At 49.9% G+C, this 22778-nt stretch overlaps 1 protein-coding gene across 2 annotated transcripts in view; it reads left to right on the forward strand.

Annotated features, from left to right (window-relative positions):
* Positions 1 to 3938: 3938 nt before the first annotated feature.
* PSD2 (pleckstrin and Sec7 domain containing 2) overlaps positions 3939 to 22778 on the forward strand; it is an 87437-nt gene continuing 68597 nt past the window's right edge. For both annotated transcript variants that reach the window (XM_039485215.1, XM_039485216.1), the window contains exons 1-3: positions 3939 to 4114; positions 14900 to 15388; positions 21858 to 22052. In XM_039485215.1, the coding sequence (XP_039341149.1) occupies positions 4020 to 4114; positions 14900 to 15388; positions 21858 to 22052 (779 nt within the window). In that variant the 5' untranslated portion in view covers positions 3939 to 4019. The remainder of the gene's footprint in view (positions 4115 to 14899; positions 15389 to 21857; positions 22053 to 22778) is intronic.

Here is a 22778-nt window from a genome sequence, read left to right on the forward strand (position 1 = left end):
ATCTTCCCAAGCCAAGACCTACCCATTAAGGCTGGGTAGTCACCTCTCACCACAAACAGTGGCAATTTAGCTGCCTGTCCATTGAGCTCCACCTTAACATCAATAGTGCCCAACATGGGCACAGCTTCAGCTGTATACGTCTTCAGAACAGTGTTTGTTGCCTTAAGCGGAAGATGCTGTAGCTTTTCCTTATACACAGTCTCAGGAACCAGCGAGACAGCTGCACCGGTGTCTAGTTCCATGCGTATAGGTTTGCCCTCCAATAAAGGGGTTACCCAGTATTCATGTGAGCCCGCTGCCAAAGACAAAACATGCAGTGGCACTTCCTCTTGTGAGGAGGTGTCACCTTGATCATCCTGGGTCTGCTCTAGGGTATGCAAGGTTCCTCTTTTTGTCGGCCAGACCACAGGCCTCTTTTTCTTTTGTTTACAGGCATACTCAATGTGTCCCTTTTTGCCACAGTGTCGACACACCAGGTCCTTACACCAGCATTCTGATGCCTGGTGACCCAGCTTACCACAGCGGTAACATTCTTGACTCTGCACCGTTTTGTGGGTCAGTTCTTGTGACACTTTTGCACCCTAGGGGATGCACCGATGTATTGTGCCTCCCTTGTAGCCAGTTCCATGGAGACAGCAATATCAACAGCCTTCTGTAATGTAAGCTGAGCCTCTGTCAGTAGGCGCTTCCGTATAGCTTCACTGCAGAGGCCACACACTAACCTGTCACGCAGGGCATCATTTAACATCTCTTTAAATTCACAGTGTTCTGCTAGCTTTTTAAAATGGCTACAAATTGTACAACTGTTTCATCTTCCTTTTGGTCTCTTTGTGGAACCTATATCTTTCAGCAATTACCAGTGGTTTTGGGAGAAATGAGACCCCAGGATTTCCACAATGTCACTGTAAGATTTAGTCTCAGGCTTAACAGGGTGCAGTAAGCTGCGTAGCAGAGAGTAGGTTTTAGCCCCTACAACAGTTAAGAATATTGGCACCTTCTTCGCTTCTGTAATGTCATTTGCAATACCAAAAAGCTCAAAATGCTCAGTATACACATGCCACTGCTCTGTATTCTCATCAAAAGGCTCCAGGGGCCTGGTCAGAGTAGCCATGATTTTTAGTTTCACTTTCACAGTCAGTGCAAACAAGCAGCTTTTTTTGTTTGTTTGTTCTTTACCTTGACTTCTACTTCCTTCTGTTACTGGAGCAGCACCAGGATCCCACCCTCGTCGCCAGTGTAAAATCCTTGGGGCAGCCGGTGTAGGAAGCAATCACTTGAGGCCAGAGAGCAGGCAGCTAACCAAAACCTCCATTTTATTTACAGATATACAGAGAGCTCCCTCAGCCGGTTGAAACCGGTTGAGCTAACCCATAATAATCTAACTCAGTTGCCATAGCAACAAAAATCATGACAACCAAATACACAACAGGGCAAGGGGTAATGACCAGTGCTTCAGTGTGCCCTGGTGATCCAAGGCTGCCTAAAAGGCCCCTTGATGCCCTTGGTAGCCATTGGAGAAGGACAGAGGTGATTCAGGCCAGGCAGCAGCCACCTTTAAACAAGCTCAAGGAGTCCGACTGTCATAATGAACTAGGCCAGGGTCCATCTTTGGAAGCCACAAGCAGGGGAAGAAAAGGTTGGGAGGACCACAGCTCTGCAAGCTTTGGCCCAGCTGAAAGAGGCAACATAACTGTGGGCAGAATTCCCTCTGCAGCCAGAGCCAGTCTTACTGGTGTGGGGCATGAGCAGAGGAGAGCCTAGCAAGGGGGGCCAGGGCCAGCCGCTAGAAACAAACGCTTTCTCTGGAACTGTACCAAGCGTCCCTGCAACACGGTGAACATGGGCCCCACGCTGCCGTTCTCACTGAGGTGCATCTCGGCGTGCAATCACTCGAATGTGCTCTTGGCTGCTCCGGGTCTCTGGGCTCAAAGGCAGGGCAGGATCCAGGGACAGAAATGAAGAGCAGAGGCTGTACACCATCCCCACTCTGTTTGCCTCTCTGTCCAAAACACGGTGCTGTCTGTGGTGGGGCTGGAGGGCAGGTGTATGGCTGCTCCCCCTGGGATAGGGGGCAGTCGATGGGTATTACAGCATGAGCTCAATCCCTTCATCCTGATGGTCAGAGGTGCCAAGCTCCCACCACTCTAAGCAGTGCCCATGGGTGCACTGGGTGCTCAGCACCTCAGACCATCGAGCCCCTTGGCTTTGCCCTGGGAGGGAGCTCTTGAGCATAGCTCAGGGATCAGCCAGTCAGACCATGCTGTATCCCACTCCCTGTTCCCCTCAGAGTGCTCCCTGCCTGCCATTCCCAACCTTTCCCCTCAGGGCCCGCCCTGATTCTGCGGCAGTAGTGGGTATGAAAAGCCCCTTCCATGGAGCCAGAATGGAAGCAGCAGCCTTGGCAATGAGCTGAGACATGCCAGCCCAGCCCCCTCAATTTAATAGTGAAGGAATGAAATCAGGCACCAATTTAGGCCTTGATGACTTCTCAGCTTGGATTCACCCAGGCATTAAAGAGCCGTAAGGAAACCTTCAGACTCATGCAGATAAGAATGAATTCCTCTGGAGTGCCAGACAAACAGCCCAGCTTGTCCCCGCTGCACATGGCCCCTGGCCCCTTACAGCCTGCAACTTGCAGAGCTTTCTCCACTTCACTGGAGCAGGCAGCTCTCATACTACCAGGGGTGGCTCTAGACATTTTGCCACCCCAAGCAGGGCGGCATGCCGCGGGAGGCGCTCTGCCGGTCGCCGGTCCCGCGGCTCCGGTGGACCTCCCGCAGGCATGCCTGCGGAGGGTCTGCTGGTCCCGCGGCTCCACCGAAGCCGCGACCCTCCGCAGGCAAAATACCAGACCCTACTAGTTCCCCAGTGATCACTGTTTTGTATTCAAGATGAGTGGCCTGGATTCTGCTCTGAATTATACTCCTTAGACATCAGTGGGAGGCCAGCGAGGCTGAGCCTATGTGCTGGGGGAGGGGGGCTAAGGGCCTGATCCAACACCCACTGAAGTCGATAGGAGTCCTTCCACTGACTCCAGCAGGCATTGAGCCATGCCCTGAGAGGTGCCGAAAGAAGGAAAGAAGCCCTTATGTACTACATTGGCTCTAGCAGTCATACAAGAAGCTCTTACCTTTGATGGAGGTCTAGATTAGAGCCCTGCAAATCCGTGAATATCCACAGACCATTTTTGCGGATCACAGATTGGATGTGGATACAAATTTTGTATCTGCACAGCTCTCTGTGTTTGTGGGCCTCACCCACATGATATATATACTACCTGTGTGGCCCTGAGGATGTCACATGGGCCGCAGCTGTGTGCTGATTGGGCCGTGGGTTGAGAACCACTGCTCCAGAGATTCAGGATAGGCAAGGAGAACCATGCCATGGCCATGCAGTATCTGACCTAGCTATCAACCAGTCCAGTCCCCCAACGAATGAACTGAACACGTGTGCCCAAAACAGCATGAGCCCTGGCTGAGTCTGTGAGGGCATGGTCCTAGGTGACCTAAAAGGCCTTCTCCATCTCCAGTAGCTATGATACCAATACACCTTCCCATCTCATCTCTGCTGTCTGCAGGGGGCCCCTCTCCCTCTCCAGCTGAGGCTGGTCACCCCCCTCAACTCCTGCAGGTTGGCAGGGAGGCTGGGTGATTGCTTGACCATGCCCCGAGCAAACTCTTGGGGGTCTGCCTGGAGTAGCTGCTGCCTCCCTAGTCCTTACAAGATCTGCTTGGGGTCAGGCTGATCCCCAGACACCATCCTGGCAGTTGGGAAGTGCCCCCTCCCACTGCTTGCCAGGGCTCTCCAGACGGCAAGGATAGAGACACGTCATCACCCACACATGGTAGCTAGGCAGCCACAAGCTAGGGATTATGGGGCACCCAGCCAGCAAGCAGTTGCTAGGGAACTCCAGGATTCCTTAGCGATCGCCTCAGGGATTCTGAGGCACCTGTGCCCTGCACTCAGTAGGGGACTGGCTGGCCTGGGAATGGTCCCCCACGGTTGAAGCAGCCAGGGGTATGGATTCATCCACCTGCCCCAGAAGACACTGGGAGTTCAAGAAGCAGCAGTCATGCCAGCAGGAGGCAGAGAACCACCTGAGGCCCCAGGAAAGGTTGTAAAGGGCCTACATAACCCCCAGGTAGAGCAGGAGGTCGCTCAGGCCCCTGCCAAAGACTTCCAGCAGCAGGTGGGAGGCTGCTGCGGTCTGGGGGAGGAAAGCACTGGAAGGGGGATGCTACTTTGTATTGCTGGCTGCTTGGGCATTCTTGCACAAGCTGTCTGGGAACTTGGGCTGGTGTCTCCAAACGCAGACAAACCTGCCCTGGCCCTGAATTTGAATGGGGCCTGGGCTGTTTGCAAACATTTTGCATGGCCCTATGTATCCCTTTCCTGCAATGGGACATGGTGGCACCCACCCTTCACACCGGCTTTTCCTCTGCCACATCTTGCTGCAAACACAGCACTAACATGCTGTCAGTGCAGTCCAGGGCTCCCTGCTTCCTTAGTTCATGTATTTATAAAAGGCCATCTAGTGCCGTGGGAGCTTTATCCATGATCACTAACAGAGCTGGTCAGTAGGTCAGGAGACCACTCTGCCATCCCCATCCTGAGCTCCCAGCACACACACAATCCCCCTCCCAAGTCCCCTTCCTAACCTACCTTCCTTTCCCCCCAAAAGAAAAGCCTGGGGAAACAGGTGGGTTTGCAGGCTGGCCACAGGCTGTGGGACTACGAAGGAAGTGATCTCCCGCATCAGGAGTATTGGACTGATCACACTCTGCTGCCAGCCTCTTCCCATTTATACCTAGAGGGGGCTGTTCACTCAAGCATTGAGCTGACCTAGCCTGCCAGGGTGCCACACAGAGAGTGAGGCACCTTTCAAGTCACTGGGACTCAAATCATGCTGGGTACGAAAGGCCAAAACCAACCCTTTCCCCTTCCTCTAGAAATCCTGGGGTCAGCAGGCCTGATGTGCTCCTAGGGAGGTGCGTTGCTTCCTAGGTGGGTGTTGCATTCTGGGCTAGCCGGGTTTTCTGACCACTTTGATGGTGCGTCTGGGTGGGGAGCACATTACGACCATCCTGCCACTGTGACATAGGCCGGGAGGTCTACATCTGAAAGAAAGGCTGTAATCTCCATAGCAAGCATGGCTGATAAGATGCACATGAGACAATCACAGCCACGCTCCAGCAGGACTGCCAGGTAAAGGGCGATGGCACAATCGCTGCCATCTCCTTTTCCTTCCCATTCTACAAGCTTTATCCCAATCTAGTCTCCTTTGAGTCTCAGGGAGCTCATGCTCACCTGAGCCCCAGACTCAGTTCGACACCACCTGAAACCCTTCATCACATAAAAGCTTCAGGGCCGGTGCAACCACTAGGTGAACTAGGCGGCCGCCTAGTGGTTGAGGGCGCCTAAAAGCCCGGTCAGGCGAGGAGGTGGAGTGGAGGTGAGCTGGGGTGGGGGGGCGCAGGGAGGGCCACCCGCAGTAACGGGGGCGCGCACAGGGGAACCGCTCCCCGCCCCAGATCATCTCCACTCTGCCTCCTCCGCTGAGCACACAGCCACCGCTCTAATTCTCCTCCAATTGGCACCATAAGCCTAGGAGGGGAGGAGAATTAGAGCGGCGCTGGCATGCTCAGTGGAGGAGGCGGAGCGGAGGTGAGCTGGGGCGGGCTCCCTGGGCAGGGTTAGCTGCCACGGAGGGGGGTGGGAGGGCGATGTTAGCTGCTGTGGAGGGGGCGGTGTTAGCTTCCATGGGGGAGGGCTCCCCAGGCGGGGTTAGCTGCAAGGGGTGGGTAGCTGCTGCGGGCATGGTGCCCCGGGTGGGGAGGTGGTGCGCTGGGTTAGCTGCCACAGGGGGGCTCCTCTGGTGGGAGGGGTGGGTGGGCAAGGTTAGCTGCCACGGAGGGGCGGTGGGTGGGGTTAGCTAGGTGGGGGGGTGGCGCAAGGTGGAAGTTTCGCCTAGGGCGCTAAACTTCCTTGCACCAGCCCTGACCAGCTGGGTTAGAAGAGAAGAAGATATAAAGCTGAGAGCTGCCCCCTCATGTGTTCTCATTAACCCGTGTAAAGGCCCCATCAGGAGGGGTGACAAAGTGAATCATAGAATCATAGACTTTACGGTCAGAAGGGACCATTATGATCATCGAGTCTGACCTCCTGCACAACGCAGGCCACAGAATCTCACCCACCCACTCCTGTATCAAACCTGTGTCTGAGCCACTGAAGTCCTCAAATCATGGTTTAAAGACTTCAAAGTGCAGAGAACCTTCCAGCAAGTGACCCGTGCCCCACGCTGCAGAGAAAGGCAAAAAAACCCCCAGAGCTTCTGCCAATCTGCCCTGGAAGAAAATTCCTTTCCGACCCCAAATATGGTGATCAGCTAAACCCTGAGCATGTGGGCAAGACTCACCAGCCAGACACCCAGGAAAGAATTCTCTGTAGTAACTCAGATCCCACCCCATCTAACATACTATCACAGGCCATTGGGCATATTTACCGCTAGTAGTCAAAGACAAATTAATTGCCAAAATTAGGCTATCCCATTATACCATCCCCTCCATAAACTTACCAAGCTTAGTCTTGAAGCCAGATATGTCTTTTGCCCCCACTACTCCCCTTGGAAGGCTGTTCCAGAACTTCACTCCTCTGATGGTTAGAAACCTTCGTCTAATTTCAAGTCTAAACTTCCTGATAGCCAATTTATTTCCATTTGTTCTTGTGTCCACATTGGTACTGAGCTTAAATAATTCCTCTCCCTCCCTGGTATTTATTCCTCTGATATATTTATAGAGAGCAATCATATCTCCCCTCAGCCTTCTTTTGGTTAGGCTAAACAAGCCAAGCTCTTTGAGTCTCCTTTTATATGACAGGTTTTCCATTCCTTGGATCATCCTAATAGCCCTTCTCTGAACCTGTTCCAGTTTGAATTCATCCTTCTTAAACATGGGAGACCATAACTGCACACAGTATTCCAGATGAGGTCTCACCAGTGCCTTGTATAATGGTACTAACACCTCCTTATCTCTACTGGAAATACCTCGCCTGATGCATCCCAAGACCGTATTAGCTTTTTTCACGGCCATATCACATTGGCGGCTCATAGTCATCCTGTGATCAACCAATACTCCAAGGTCCTTCTCCTCCTCTGTTACTTCCAACTGATGCCTCCCCAGCTTATAACAATAGTTCTAGTTATTAATCCCTAAATGCATGACCTTGCACTTTTCACTATTAAATTTCATCCTATTACTATTACTCCTGTTTACAAGGTCATCCAGATCTTCCTGTATGATATCCCGATCCTTCTCTGTATTGGCAATACCTCCCAGCTTTGTGTCATCCGCAAACTTTATTAGCACATTCCCACTTTTTGTGCCAAGGTCAGTAATAAAAAAAGATTAAATAAGATTGATCCCTAAACTGATCCCTGAGGAACTCCACTAGTAACCTCCCTCCAGCCTGACAATTCACCTTTCAGTAAGACCCCTTGTAGTCTCCCCTTTAACCAGTTCCTTATCCACCTTTCAATTTTCATATTGATCCCCATCTTTTCCAATTTAGCTAATAATTCCCCATGTGGAATCCCTAGGCACCCCACAGGACAGTGCCCTTGGGGTCCAAGAACAAATGCCCAGGACCACCCTTTGGATGCTTTCAGAAAAAAGGGATAGAACCAGTCCAAAGAAGCCCCTGCTCACGCCCCCTGCTCAGCCAGGGTCCACAGACCAGTCAACCTTTGATAGCATCCCCCACATGGTCAACCTCTGCTAGGAGACGTATCAAAATCACCTTGTGGTCAATGGCATGAAAGGCAGGTGATAGTGATAGATCTAAAAGAATGAATGTGGACCTCCAAACTTCATCCATCTCCAGGGGTGGGACCATCCACACACCCACCAGCTCAGCCTCAGTGGCATACTAGGTCTGAAGAGCCCCAAAGAATCTCAGGATTGCTGGTTGTTCAGCCACCACGTTCTCCATAACGTCCCACAAAGATGGGAGATTCCAGATGAGGTGATAGCTGGAGAAATTGCTTATGGTTAAGGTTACATTTGTCACAGAGGTCACAGAAGTCATGGAATCTGAGACCTCCGTGACATTTTGTGCTTCAGTCCTAGGGGCCGAGGGACTGGAGCTGGCAGCCAGCAGGGCCTCGACAGGGTTCCTGCGACAGGGGACTCTGTTCCATTGACAGCCTTGCTGGGGGTGGAGGTGGGAGAGGCTCGGGCAAGTAGCTGGGGGTGTCCTGTTTTCATTTTGGGAAATATGGTCACCCTGCAGCTCTCAGCTGCCATGGGCAGAGGGGGGCACCCCTTGTAGCTTCCAGCTGCCGCAGGAAGAGGGAGAACCCCACAGCTCCCAGCCACCACAGTGGCAGTGGAAACTATGGAGCTGCAGCAGCAAAAGTCACAGACAGGTCACGGCTTCTGTGAATTATTTTTTTCGATCTGTCCGTTACTTTCACTAAAAATAACAATGACAAAATCTTAGCCTTACTCATGGCACGTGATGGCTTTTGAAGCAGGACTCTAACCATTGTTTCCTTTTGGGAAACCGACACTCTAGGTGACATAACTCTGCTGGCGTCATAGGGACATAGACCTAAAGCACTGGCAGCAAATGGCACATCCTACAGCACCACCAGAACTCCTGCAAACCTCTGGGGCTTCAACGCAAGCAGAGAGGACTCTGCGTGTGGCCCCCCAGGAGCCACTTCCACTGAGGCAGAACTCTCAGTCAAGCTTTTTTGTACAGTCCTTGGTTTGAAAGCCCCTCCCAATGAAAAGTTCTTGGTTTTGTCATTTGGTGCAAACAGCTCCAATTAACCAGATGACCCAGAACACGTCCCCTGTCAGGCCCGTCACAGAGGCAGAGGCAAAGAAGCCTTCACTGCTTCCTGCATGGCCGCAGCATAAGATTTCAAAACCGGATCATGCTTCAGTCAGTCAGATTTGGTGTTGGAATGGCGCTTTGTCCATAAACAGGCTTCAGGATGAAACACTTGATGAGGGTTGGATTTGAGTTCACAGTGTTTGTTCATGGGCAGTTGTATGACACATCGGGGCATAATCAGTCCCAGGTTGATAGTAGTGTGTTAGTGGCAAAACATCAGTCTCAGTGCCCTCGCAGCTTTCAAGCAGGGATGAGTGGTATGGCCTCGTAGTACGGACACCAGCTGCCTACCAGCATCGCAGCATTTCCTCGGATGCTGAAATGACTACAGTCCGTTTTAAGCGTGCATTGAAAAGTCGTCACCAGCATGACTACAAGGCTGGAAATCTGTGGATTCGTGGTAAGGGATGGATGATGAAGGTAAAAGTATCTATTTACTGAGTATGGGCTGTTCTCTGCAGCTAAATTAACACCACTAAACAATGGCACTGCATTAACAAGGCCCCAGTATTGAGAGCCAGCTGACAGTGCTGTTGGGAGCGTAATGGATTTGAACTTGACCAGTGCCGTGCTGACCTGGCATCCCTTTCCTTCCCCATTCAAAGGGCAATAAGGACTTTTACAGTACACGGGACTCCTGCTGTAATAGCCCTGTGCATGCATTCCTTTGAGACCCCATGGGCCCAGTCACCAAGTCCCTTTGTTCACATGGTCAGTCAGCGCAGAAAGGCTCTGGATCTCATGGAGAAACTCCTGCCCAATGCTGCCCTCTCCTGTTCGTCTTCAGCAGAACCAGGAACCAGCAGAGAAAAGCAGAGAGCTCTATTTGTGCTGTGAAAGGAGATCTCCTGCCAGAGGTGCTGGAACTAGGGGTACTAGGGAGGTGCTGCCGCAACCCCTGGCTTGAAGTGGTTTCCATCATACACAGGGTTTACAGTTTGGTTCAATGGCTCGCAGCACCCCCACTGTACAAATTGTTCCAGCCCCCCTGTCATCCCCATACCCTCTCTCCATGACACCGGTGGGTGTCCATGACACCGGTGGGTACGTATTGGGTATATATATTTTTTAAAAACCGTCTAAAATTGCTGTCCTTGGGCTTTATTTGCTCATTAGCTCAGTTGGCAATAGTATGATGCTGATGGGAAAATGTTAGCCCAGGTTCCTTATTATCCGGCTCCACCTGTAGCTCATTAACATGTTCCCTGCTGGGGAGCAGCACTCATTTATCACAGCTTATTTATTTAAGGCTCGACAACATACACTGGCGCTAAATCACCTTCTTCTTGAGAAGAAGGGAAATATTAACCCTGGAGCAAACAGTACAATTCTATGCAGGAAGGAGCAGAGTGCAGGGCTGGCTGGGCATGGTCAGAGAGATTGGCACAGTAGGGGTGTGGGCACAGAACCAACCCTGAGAAGTTTGAGGTTGGGGGCATTCAGATCTGAATCCCTACATTTCACCCTGACGTCTGAATTTGGGGCTGTGTTCTTGTGAGAGTCCGTCCCAGCCTTGTAGAATAACATCCTAGCGTTTTCCACTGTGGGCGGGGGTGTGTGTCTGTGCTATATAGGGTACGTCTATACTATGGGATTATTCCGAATTTACATAAACTGGTTTAGCAAAACAGATTTTATAAAATCGATTGCGCGCGGCCACACTAAGCACATTAAATCGGTCCGAGGCTAGCGTCGATTTCTGGAGCGTTGCACTGTGGGTAGCTATTCCGTAGCTATCCCATAGTTCCCGCAGCCTCCCCCGCCCCTTGGAATTTCCGGGTTGAGATCCCAGTGCCTGATGGGGCAAAAATCATTGTCGCAGGTGGTTCTGGGTAAATGTCGTCAGTCACTCCTTCCTCTGGGAAAGCAACGGCAGACAAGCATTTTGCGCCTTTTTTCCCTGGATTGCCCTGGCAGATGCCATAGCATGGCAATCATGGAGCCTGTTTTGCCTTTTGTGACTGTCACCGTATGTGTACTAGATGCCGCTGACAGAGGCGATTCAGCAGAGCTACACAGCAGCATGCTTTTGCTTTTGCATGACAGCAGAGATGGTTACCAGCCATACTGTACCATCTACCATGCCATAAATTGGTAATAAGATGATCATGGTTACCAGTCCTTTTGCACTGCACCATTTGCTGCTGTCATAAGTGCCCCTGGCTGAGATCAGCCAGGGGTGCAAAAGCCAAAATTGGGAATGACTCCCTGAGTCAATTCCTCCTTTTTGGTATCTAAAAATAGAATCAGTCCTGCCTAGAATATGGGCAAGTGTACTAGAGAACCACTGTATCATAGAACCAGAGAGCACAGCTGCTCTGTGTCAGATGTTGCAGAAATTATGAGCTGTATGCTATTCACAGGGGGTGCTCCTGCAACAACCCCACCTGTTGATTCCGTTCTTCCCCCAGCCTTCCTGGGCTACCGTAGCATTGTCCCCCCACTTGTGTGATGAAGTAATAAAGAATGCAGGAATAAGACACAGTGACTTGTTAGTGAGAAATGAGTGGAAGGCAGCCTCCAGCTGCTATGATAGTCCAGACAGGACATTAAGCAGTGTGGAGGAGAGGAGCCCAGCATCCCGCTGCTAGTCCAGGGGCAATTGAATCTTTTCTTTACACATGAAGGGTGGGGGCTGATGGAGCTCAGCCCCCTGTTGCTATGATGAAGACGGTTACCAGCCATATTGCACCATCTACCAGGAAAAATTAGGAGCAGACGCCCTTGATCGACCTCACTGATGCTAGTCAGCATGGTTACCAGTCCTTTTGCACTGCCCCATGTACCAATAGGCTGATGATGACGATGGATATCAGCCATATTGTACCATCAGCCACCCATGGTGGGGGGGGAGCAAGGATGTTGGTGTTGAGTGCTGCAGCATCGCGTCTATCTGCAGCATTCAGTAAAGATAGGGTGACATGTAAAAGAGTCAAGAGAGGATTGTTTTCCCTTTCACTTCTGGGGGTGGGTGGGGGGGGTGTGTAAATTGCCGAGCTATGCCCTGAACCACCGCGGACACTGTGTTTGACCCTAGAAGCATTTGGAGCTCAGCCAAGAATGCAAATGCTTTTCGGAGACTGCAGGCACTGTGGGATTGCTTGAGTCCTCCAGTCCCCGCTCCAGTCCCCCCTCCATGAGCGTCCATTTGATTCTTTGGCTTTCCGTTACGCTTGTCACGCAGCAGTGCGCTGAGTCCCTGCTATGGTGTCTGTCTGGAGATTTTTTAAAAATGATTTTGAATTTCATCTTCTGTAACGGAGCGCTGATAGAACAGATTTGCCTGCCCTTACAGCAATCACATCCGCATGGTCCATGCTGGAGCTCTTTCTTTATTTTGATTTTTAACTGCATCGCCACCCGTGCTGATCGGAGCTCCACGCTGGGCAAACAGGAAATATTCAAAAGTTCGCGGGGCTTTTCCTGTCTACCTGGCCACTGCATCCGAGTTCAGATTGCTTTCCAGAGCGGTCAGTGGTACACTGTGGGATACCACCCGGAGGCCAATACCGTCGATCTGCGGCCACACTAACCCTAATCCGATATGGTAATTCCGATACTAGCGCTACTCCTCTCGTTAGGGAGGAGAACAGAAATTGATTTAAAGAGCCCTTTATATCGATATAAAGGGCCTCTCAGTGTGGACGGGTGTGGCGTTAAATCGTTTTTACGCTCCTAAAACCGGTTTAAACGCTTAGTGTAGACCAGGCCATACATTCTGGTTTGCTTGCTCCTGTATGTGGGAATACCTTTCCCAAAGTCAGCAACCAAGTTATCCCACAAGGCTGCTGGGCCATCTTGCAATATTGGCTATTTCTGCACAAGAAGATGTTTATAGATGGTATACGTTCATTGTCCAAAACAGAGCTGGCAGTCAGGACTCCTGGAAAGTGCTGTGATCTCTCTTTCAGGTTTGGCTCATAATGAGTTTGCAAAATCTGTGTCAGAACCACATTCTCTTGGGTCTCACGCCCTGAGGTTTGAAAAGGGTATGGTTCAAACAAACCTGGTTTTCCCTGTAGTAGAAAACTCATTCCAAATCCCTAGCATCTCCTAGCAGGGGTTGACCATAGGGGGGATGCTATCAAATGTTGACTGGTCTGTGGACCCTGGCTGAGCAGGGGGCTTGAGCAGGGATTGTATCTTCCTAGATGTCTGCCTTGAGGTGTTACCAGAAATGTAATAACGATAGCTGGACTTGCACCCATTCATACAAGTTTTCTGGGTCACCAGAGTCAGCAGTATCTTTGGCTCTGAGGCATCCACAGTACTCCCATCTCAGGAAGGCATGTTCCCTCTAGAAAGCTGGGCTGCAATCATTAGGATGTGAGCCAGATCTGGTATGATAATGAGACAGCGCCGAGAAACACAGTAGGGAAAGAAAAAAATGCATCGATCACCCCCTGGCTTTTCCACCTGGATCACGGTGCTAAAAGGCAGCCCCGCTCCAGCACACGTAAGTGTGAATGGCTTTTGCTGGAAGATGAGCTGGGAATCTCATGAGATTCCCAGGGTATTTCAGACAGGCCGGCAATACTGCAGGAGCAATATTTCAGCACTTTTATTTCTGCTCACTCTGTGCAAAAACTGGCACTTTCCCCGCTCAGGGGCTTCCAACACAGCACTTTGCCCATTTGAGTTCCGCTGCACCTCTTGGGTTTTGTGTTGAGTTTTGTACTTGAATGAACCCAAAGATTCAAAGCCAAACTTAGTCAGAATTGCCAGGTTTCCCCGACACTATTAGTGTTTGCCATGATTTTGAGACAAAGGCATAAACTAGCCCAAGTTGGCTTGAAAATGAGACCATGATCACGTGAAGGCAGAGACAGGTCTGACCCACAGCGTTCTGATCTAGAGCTAGAGTTCGGTGCTCTTCAGAGCTGCGGTTTGAGGATTTTGGGTGTGCTGTTATCATGGAGACAGAGTCAGTAGGGAAGTTTAAATCTGAGCTTCACCAGAGTCCCGGGAGCCAGGGGTACAGGTTAGCTTCAGTCCATTATGGAGCTGGGACCAGTCAGAAATTCTGATGCAAATTTCCCTGGTTCGGATCTGTGGGTTTGGCTCGGCCCATTATAAAGATTGGGGTCAGCTGTGCAGCTGGACCTAGCATTCCCAAGTTCTGGATTGTGGAGCTCAGAGTACTGGCTCTGAGCCCATAACTGCTCAAAATCTCACTCTCTCAAAGAGTCATTCAGGCCAGAGAGTGAGCACAAGCATGAGAATGGCTCTATAGCCTGGTGGGTAGAGCACTCGCCTAGCAGGTGAGCGATCCAGGCCCCCTGCTCCAATGACTCTTCAGGTATTTGTCCACAGTGCAATGGCTTCAGCAGGAGAGACGGAGGCAGCCCCACCTCAGAATATCCTATAGCCCAGTGGTTAGTGTACTCACCACAGAAGTGGCAGATCCTTTTGCAGGGGGGGATTTGAACTTGGGATCTCCCACATCCCAGGTGAGTACCCTAACCCTGGGCTAAAAGCTAGGAGGGAGGTCCTTCTGCCTCCCTCTCCCCAACCCTTGCTCTTTTGTGTGAGCTTGCCTGAGGGGCCTGATCTGGTGCTGGCCTCTGAAGACACTTACCGGATAGGGCCCTGCATGCGCCTTAAGCAGCTGAGTGCCTGTCTTCCCCGGTTAGTGAATTGCTCTGGGGCTGAAGTGAAGGCAGGTGCCCAGGCACCTAGAGAGAGTCAGTAATGCATGTGCCCAGTGGCAGAAACACAGCCAGCAAGGGAATGTCTACTGCAAAAATGCAGGAACTGAGGGAGTTTAGGTACCTGCAGAGGGAGATTTGTGCATCACGGTGGTCCCAGAACAGGGACTTAGGCACCTCACTCCTTCTGTGCCCTCAAACCTGCCTGCAGTCACACAGGGGGTCTGGGACAGAGCAGGGAGCTGCACCTGGCTCCTAGGCTAGTCCTCACGCCACTGTGCCATCCTTCTTCTAGTCATGTACACCTTGAACCTGCAAGAGTAACATTTCTCACGTCTGCCCTTGTGTTCCAGGTTTGCAGCTGGAGAAGCCAAGCAAAGTTGCACGGAGGATGACAAGGAAGAGTTGCAATTGAAAGACATCAGGGATGGATTCAGCTCTACCTTTGAAAAAATTGTGGAGTCCGACCTTATGAAGGGCACGTACTACAGCAGCCTGGACTCCCTGGACGTGCTCTCCCTCACGGATGAGACAGACAGCTGTGTCAGTTTTGAGGCTCCGCTCACTCCGCTGATTCAGCAAAGGGTCAAGGAAAGTCCTGAACTGTTAGAACAGAAACTGGTTGCCCAGCAGAAAGGAGCCCTGCAACACATGGCGGCAGAGAAGCAAGAGCAGGCAGCCGCGAAGCCAGCAGAGGAGGATTTGGGGAGCCCTCTGAGGCACTCGATTACCAGCAGCAGGTCGGAGAATGTGCTCAGCCGGTTATCCTTGAAAAATATCCCTAATGGATTCCACATTGATGGAGCTGAGGAAGACGCCTTGAAGCTTATTAACTCCATCAGGTAAGGCAGACTGTGAATTCTGAGGCCGGGAGTGTCATTTTGTTCTGTGTTTGTACAGCACCTAGCACAGTGGGAGGCCCATAAACCTAACTGGAGCTCCTGGATACTACAGATTATTATTAGTAAGCCAGCATTCTCCTTTGTGCTTCCCTGAGTACATGCCACAATTAACAATCAGTATTTATCAGGAGGTGACACCTGTCATCATTACCTCTTTTATAGTAGGACCCCGGCCCAGGATAAGGCTAGGCATATACAGACTATTTTCCATATGACCACAGAGCTCTTGGTGAGCATGAAGGATGCTGCAATCTGAAGGGGAAAGTCACTTACAAGAGGAATAGCCGTAACACAAGGAAATGGGGTCAGTCTGAATTATAGATGCTGATGCTGTGTAATGTGGCCGACGTAGGAAACTAAGTCCTGCAAGTGTAGGGAGCTACATTATTCTTCCATTCACCAGAGGGCAGGGTGGAGGAATCACACCCAGTATAGGCTTACAGCTCCCATTGAAGTCAGTGTGACTGTGCACACGTACCATTGGGCAGGATTTGGCCCTTCAGCCAAATCACGATGTCTTCACTCTGTATTGAGTCAGTCCCTACTCAAGTAAACCTGTCACTGACTTCATGAGGTTTGCACATGTAATGACTGAGCATCCACTGCATAGGGACATGGTTTGCCCTTACGCTGGCATTCCCTGGTTGGCCAAGGAGCACACATCCATGGGAGACATAGCTCACCTCTGTGTTACCCAGATTCTGTGGCCTCTAAGTGCCAGTCTGATCCCTGGCATACATTATGGCTCCACAGGGTCATTAAGGCACCCACAGATTATTCAGATGCCCTGAAGCAACCAGGATGGGAGCATCATAGGAGCCTCTATGGTGACTCTGTGCCCCCCTGGATTCCCTTAGAAAGGGGAGCCTCAAGTGGCCAGATCTGCCAGCTTCAGGGCTGCTTTGCACTGCCAGCATGGTCAAAAGCAATTGTAGCACTCCTTGAAATCGGGGCCTTGGCCTTTAAAGCTTCTCAGACTTCCAGTCCAGCTTAGTTAGGCAAATGAATTCAGGTAACCCCCCTCATCCCCATCTGAGCTGCTGTGTTTCATCAGTGCCTTATGCTTGGGTTCACCTCTTCTTCCATTTGTGCTTCCTAAATGTGGCTGCTTTGGGAGCTCAGTCCTGCCAAGGGCTGAGCACAGCCTGGATCAGGACTTTCTGCACTTGCCTCCTCTTGTATGGACTCATTTACTAAGGGGCATTTGTTCGGCTTGTTTGACACCTGCTTTGCCAGCTCTCCTCTTTGTCTGCCAATTGTGTTCCTATTATGGATTTTGGGGGTGGTTTTATTATTGCAAAGGGCTATGGACCATGGGATCAGACATCTATCCACTCAACACCCATTTATTTGTGTGGCTTATACAACCTCTGTCTTCGACTGCAGGCACATACACAATTAGTACTTAGAACACATTGTAAGTTGGCACACATAATGCCAACTCAAAGGCTAAAACATTCTCCCACCCACTGAACGTAACTGCACCCTACTACCCCCCGCTACAGATAGCCTGACTCTGCAGCACACCCTAGTGGCCAGTGAGGCTGGACTTAGAGCGAGAATGGAATAATACTGACTCCTATTTGGGTCACGAGTGAAAATGAGTCTGAAGGTGTCCTCCCAGCCCCCATCTGTGTGCATTACAAACCTGTCAAATACTGGGCATGGTTCAGCCCCAAACAATCCTGCTGGGCATGATCACGGTGCATTGACCGACCTTTATGGGGCTGGGACTGGAGAGGGAGTCTAGAGACTGGCAGAGCTGGGAGAGGTGAGGGAAGCAGGACAAGAGTTTCAGATCAGTATTAAAATGCATGGGGGTGAGCAAGTCTCTCTAAAATGGTTTCAGGTGCCCATTACCCCCTTGATCGCCCTGGCCTTACCCTTAGTCCATTGTCTTCTGCTGACCTGGTGCCCTAGAGGGAGAGGTGGAGTCATTACAGTTTATAGCCCCTTCTCCCTTTCCATTGCTGGGGCCAGCTCAGCACTATCAGCCCCTCACTTCCCTGAGTCCCAACTTCAGATGCAGTTAAAAAAAAGTTGCTTCCAGAACAAGGGCTAATCTGTGCAAACAGATTCACCAGGACAGCAGAGCCATTGAATGGCATTTGAAAAGCAGCAGAGATTAGTGAGCTAGCTTCAGACTGACGCGGATCAAAGCAGATCACTCGGTGCCATTAAGAAAGTGAATGAAAAAGCATCAGTGATGAAAATATCCCCAGAAGAGCAAACACCCACCCTGCCATGTAAGCACTTCAGGTTAGAGCTGAACCCCCGCCTGAGCAGAGAGGCAGAAAATACAAGACAAGACTCTCTGGCAAAGCCCTTGACCGCCAGCAAGTGACGCACACGCTGCACAAAACTTCCTTCGCTACACAAGAAGGCAACACAGGGTAGTTGTTGTTGGCTGGCGAGGTGAACATCTCAAAGGGAAATCTGGAGCAGGTTTGGATGTGCCGTAAAATACGTTCAGTTAATTACAAGGCTCCCAGTGAAACAGGCTTTACCAATCCTGTGTAAACAGGCTGGCCCAGAGGGTGGATCGGGGAAAACTAAGACAAGGCCACAGAGTCCACATTTCCATGGGTCCAGTGACCCTGCCAGTGGGGGCAAGTGGTGTAGAATGATATGGTCCCTGCTGAGGGGTGTATTAGCCACTGACTAGGGAAGAGGATGGTGCTGAGATCTAATCCTGCACCTTGACCCTGGTTCGACAGGTGAAACTCATCTTCCCAACCTTCTCCCCACCCAACCCCTTCTGCCACACAAAGCTCAGGGCCTAGGGCTTTATGCAGATGAGTTGCATTTCACCCTTAGCAAAAAAAATTTGGACTTGAAGGTAATTTGGTTTTTGGAATGTTCAGGTTAAGAGAGTATTTGTACTGAGACTCGAATACAGGGCTAGACATACAGAGATGATTCCCCAGCAGACCACACTCACCAGCCTATTACAGCTGGATTACTTCTGGGGATAAACTGCATAGTCGGTTACTTGAACCTACTTTGGTTCATTATGAAATACATTCAAAAGCCAAATAACTAATGTCAGTCAGGTTTCTTGCTCTAAGACAATAACAATATAGTACAGGAGAAAGGTTCAATACGATACCAGTCTCTGGGAAGCCATCTTGTGCTGTGATGTTACATTCACCTTAAGCAGAAGGGAGTATTTATAGGATGAGTTTACAAATTACACATCTATTTATGTGTCACTGAAATCCAACCCACCCTTAACTTCTTTTCTGTTCCTGCCTTATCTTTGTTTCGGATAGCAGCACTGTTGGTATTGGTCTGTGAAGGTTCTTACCTAGCTTGTGCTAAGACATAGAATGAATGTATCTTGATTTTGACAAGGTTTGTATCTGCGTATGCCAAAACTTACTTCAGTGAATGCAAGGAATTATGGGATTTTTAGCATAAGGAGCAGGGTTATATAAAAAGCATAGGCCAATTTAGGCTATGCAGCTACTATGTACGTTTAATGCTATTTGTGCTTAATTCATACTAATATATGTATGGTGCAGATAATACATATTAGTAATGTGAGATAGATAGATAGATATGCTAGCCCAGCATATATTAATCACCTCCTTCCCAGCTCTTACAGAGGTAAGGGTCTTATGAGTACATAGATAAAGGAAGAGAGCAGGGGCAGCTCAGGACCATCAGCATGGGACTATTGATTAAAGCACCTCCCGCGGTGAGGCTTATCATAGATGGTGCACAGTCAGTGGGGATTCATGAATGCAAGCGGCATGAACAATTGCAGTTGTCACAGTCTACAATAGGGAAGAGATTTCTGATAGTAGATGGCTCTAATCTAGCAGAAAAATGCATAATGAGATCCAGTGATTAGAAAGAGAAGACACACAAATTCAGACCAGAAATAAGGGTTAAATTTTTCATGTAATTAACCATTGGAACAACTTACCTAGTGATGGGTTCAGTGGTGAGCTAGAGCTGGTTCACAAGAACCGTTTGTTAAATATAGAAGCTGGTGTAGAACTGGTTATTAAAGGGGCTGGCGGGTGGGCAAACTCCGGTCCGTGGGCCACATCCGGCCTGCGGGACCATCCTGTCTGGCCCGCCTGAGCTCCCAACTGGGGAGGCTCCCCTGACCCTTCCCTCGCTCCTCCCCCCCCCCCCCCAGAGCCCCAGCGCACCGAGCCGCCAGCGCCAGCGCTCTGGGCAGCTCTGCAGCTCCTGCTGCTTTGAGTGGCATGGTAAGGGGGTGGGGCTGCGAGCTCCAGCGGGCCACGCGGCACCCATACATGCTGCCCTGAGCAACATGGTAAGGAGGCCAGGCCAGGGCTGGGAGGCGGGGTTGGATAAGAGGCAGGGAGTGGTTGGTCGGGGCAGAGGTTCTGGGGGGGCGGTCAGGGGATGGGAAACAGGGGGGTTGAGTAGGCATGGGAGTTCTGGGGGTCTTTCGGGGTGGTGGTGGATGGGGTCAGGGCAGTCAGGGGACAGGGAGTGGGGCGAGTTGGGTAGGGGGTGGGGTCCTTGGGGGCAGTTAGAGTGGGGGGTATTGGGAGGGGGTGATCAGGGGACAAGGAGCGGGGGGGGTTGATGGGTTGTTGGTTATGAGGGGGGCAGGACGTGGGTTGGGCTCGGATGTGGGGGGGAAACACAGGCACATGGGGCTTGTACTCACCGCGTGGTTCCCTACCGGGTCTTTGGCAGTGGGGGGGGGGGGGTCTTCACCTGCTGCCGAAATACCACTGAAAACCTGGAGCAAGTGAAAACACACACACACACACACACCCTGCCGCCTAAGTGCCGCCGAGGGTACGGTAGGGAACCAGTTATTAGGATTTTGGGAGCTCATCACTGGGTGGGTTGGATTCTCCGTCACTTGACGTCTTTAAATCAATATTGGATATCTTTCTAAAAGGATCCACTATAGCTCAAAGAGATGTCATGGGCATGGTGGAGAAATTATTGGGTGAATTTTTTTTGGCCTAGTGTTATGCAGGTAGTCAGATTAGATGTTCATAATGTCCAGATGTTCTCAGCTTAAAATCTATGTATCTATGAATCATTTCAAAGTGGAGAGTGATGGATGGGTTTGGAGAATGAGGCATGCAGACTTCATCTCTAGCCTACTGACTTAAATGCAGTCCAAGCCATTAGTGAATTGTTACTCTGACTGCTGTTATGTGTCTTAGTAGAGCTGACTGGGAATTTTTTGACTAACTATATTTAATCAAAACATGCCAATTCATCAAGGCCAACATTTCCCATGGGAACTTGGGTGAATATTTTGTTTAGAAAAAAATTGAAAATAAATGTTTGGAAAAATCTCAAAATGTTCCATGTTGACATTTTCAAAAGAAAACATTTCATTTTTTTCAGTTTGAAATTATTTTCATTTAGAAATTTGTTATTCTATATTTAAAAATAAAGGTCAACATCAAAACAAAATGTTTTGAATTTATGTTTTTGATTGCCCTAAAATTAATTTTTTTTCTCTTTTTTTTGGATTTTCAGTTCACAAAAAAAAATTCAGTTTTTTTGTTTTGTTTTGTTTGGGTTTTTTTTTTGTCCCAATACCAGACAAGAAAAAATTTCAAAATCTCAAAAAATTTCAAGGGGTGGGAAATCTGTTTTCCAAAAAACTCTGTGCCTTAATGTGAAATGAGCTGATGGGTCTCAGTCCAGTTCCCGGTGGACAGATGTTCACATCTCGCAACCCACTGCCTCAGTTAGCAGGAATTGGCCCCTTACTGGCCATCTCAGCAGCGAGGCCAAGAGGGGTAGAGGCTGAACTCCCCTCTCACATGCTGACGCACACTGGTGGGCAGTGTTGGGTACACTTGCACTGACGATCGCTCATGCTGGACTTGTTCTCTGGACAGGAGACTTCAGTCCCCAGGGCTGTCAATCCAGCACCTTTCACCTAGTACTGAATTCACTTTGGAGAGATGCCCGAAGTATTTCTCCAAACAGGAGCTGAATGAAGGTGAAGGGAATGGTGGCTGGGTGGTTGCATATGATATCTTAACCAATTCACCCAACCCAAGGCTAAACACTGATTAAGCTGCTTAGAAAAAATACCTGACGTGCCGAAGTACGGCACCTAGCCTGCAGCTTGAATGACATGGAATAGACCAATGGAGCTATGGGGTTGATTGGCTGGTTGGTCCCCAGATGGCGAGCTCAGAGGTTGTCCAACTTTCCAAATGCTGAGACTGATAAAGGAAACATCATACCCAGGTCTGATCAAACAGCCTTTGGATTTCTGACAAACAGCTTGCAGCCCGTTGAGATGAGGTGCTCATGTTTCTCTAAAAACACGTTAATGATAGAGTGGTTTGGGATTTGGTATAAGGCTTGTATTGTCCAAAGCTCTGGGGTTTCCAGAAAATACCACGTTTGTTTCTTTAATTGTTTTCTGTTCACCATGCAGTGATGCCAGCTTAAAAGACACTCTTTCCGACTCGGACTCTGACATGGGCAGCACTGAACAGCTTGACCATGGCAGCACAGACACATTAGCAAATGGCTGCAAGGCAGATAGTGATGCTGCCAAGAGACTGGCCAAGCGCCTCTATCACCTTGAAGGATTCAAGCGCTGTGATGTGGCACGCCAGCTTGGGAAAAAGTAAGTGGCTCTTTACATCATGGCTAGGTCACAAGGCAAGTGTTAGAGGATGTGGATCTGGATCTGGGGAGAAGTCTACTGCTATAGATCTGATTTGCAATGCTGAGCTCAAAGCTGGCATGAAAATGGCCCTACCATATGGGACAAAAGTGAACACTGGCTTCACTGGGGAGAATGGAACAGGACAAAAGCAGAAGTGACTTTTCAAGTGAAAGATCTGCTGTTCCAGGTAACTCTTGGGCTTGCTTCAGAGTCAGGTTCAACTAAGAGCATTGGGATCTTTCTGGATAATAAGTGCTGCGTGAAATTGACATGGGCCCAACCCACACACCTAGATCCAAACACTCCTGAACTTGGGGGATGTTCAGAGAGTGGACCAGGATCATGATCTGAATTTCACAGATGATCACAGATGAACAAGTTCTTGCTCTGACTTTATAATAGGTCCAAACAAGACCCCTGAAACTAACACCCCCAGGAGTCTAAGGGGTTTGAGATCCAAATCTAGACTTTTTGATTAGGACCCATTTCTGACATAACATATACTGAAATCTGATGTAAGCCACCACTCCAGGAACTTTGCTTAGAAGAGGTGGTTGTTGGGGAGAACCCCAATAAAACTCTTATCACTGTTTTTTATTGAATGCCTCCACTGGGCTCAGTCATGTACAAAGCAGGGACTCAGTTGTCTCTTCAAGAAAGTGAACAGCAGGTGTCACTGCTAAT

The sequence above is a fragment of the Mauremys reevesii genome, linkage group 8 (genome assembly GCF_016161935.1).
Source record: "Mauremys reevesii isolate NIE-2019 linkage group 8, ASM1616193v1, whole genome shotgun sequence".
NCBI lineage: Eukaryota > Metazoa > Chordata > Testudines > Geoemydidae > Mauremys > Mauremys reevesii.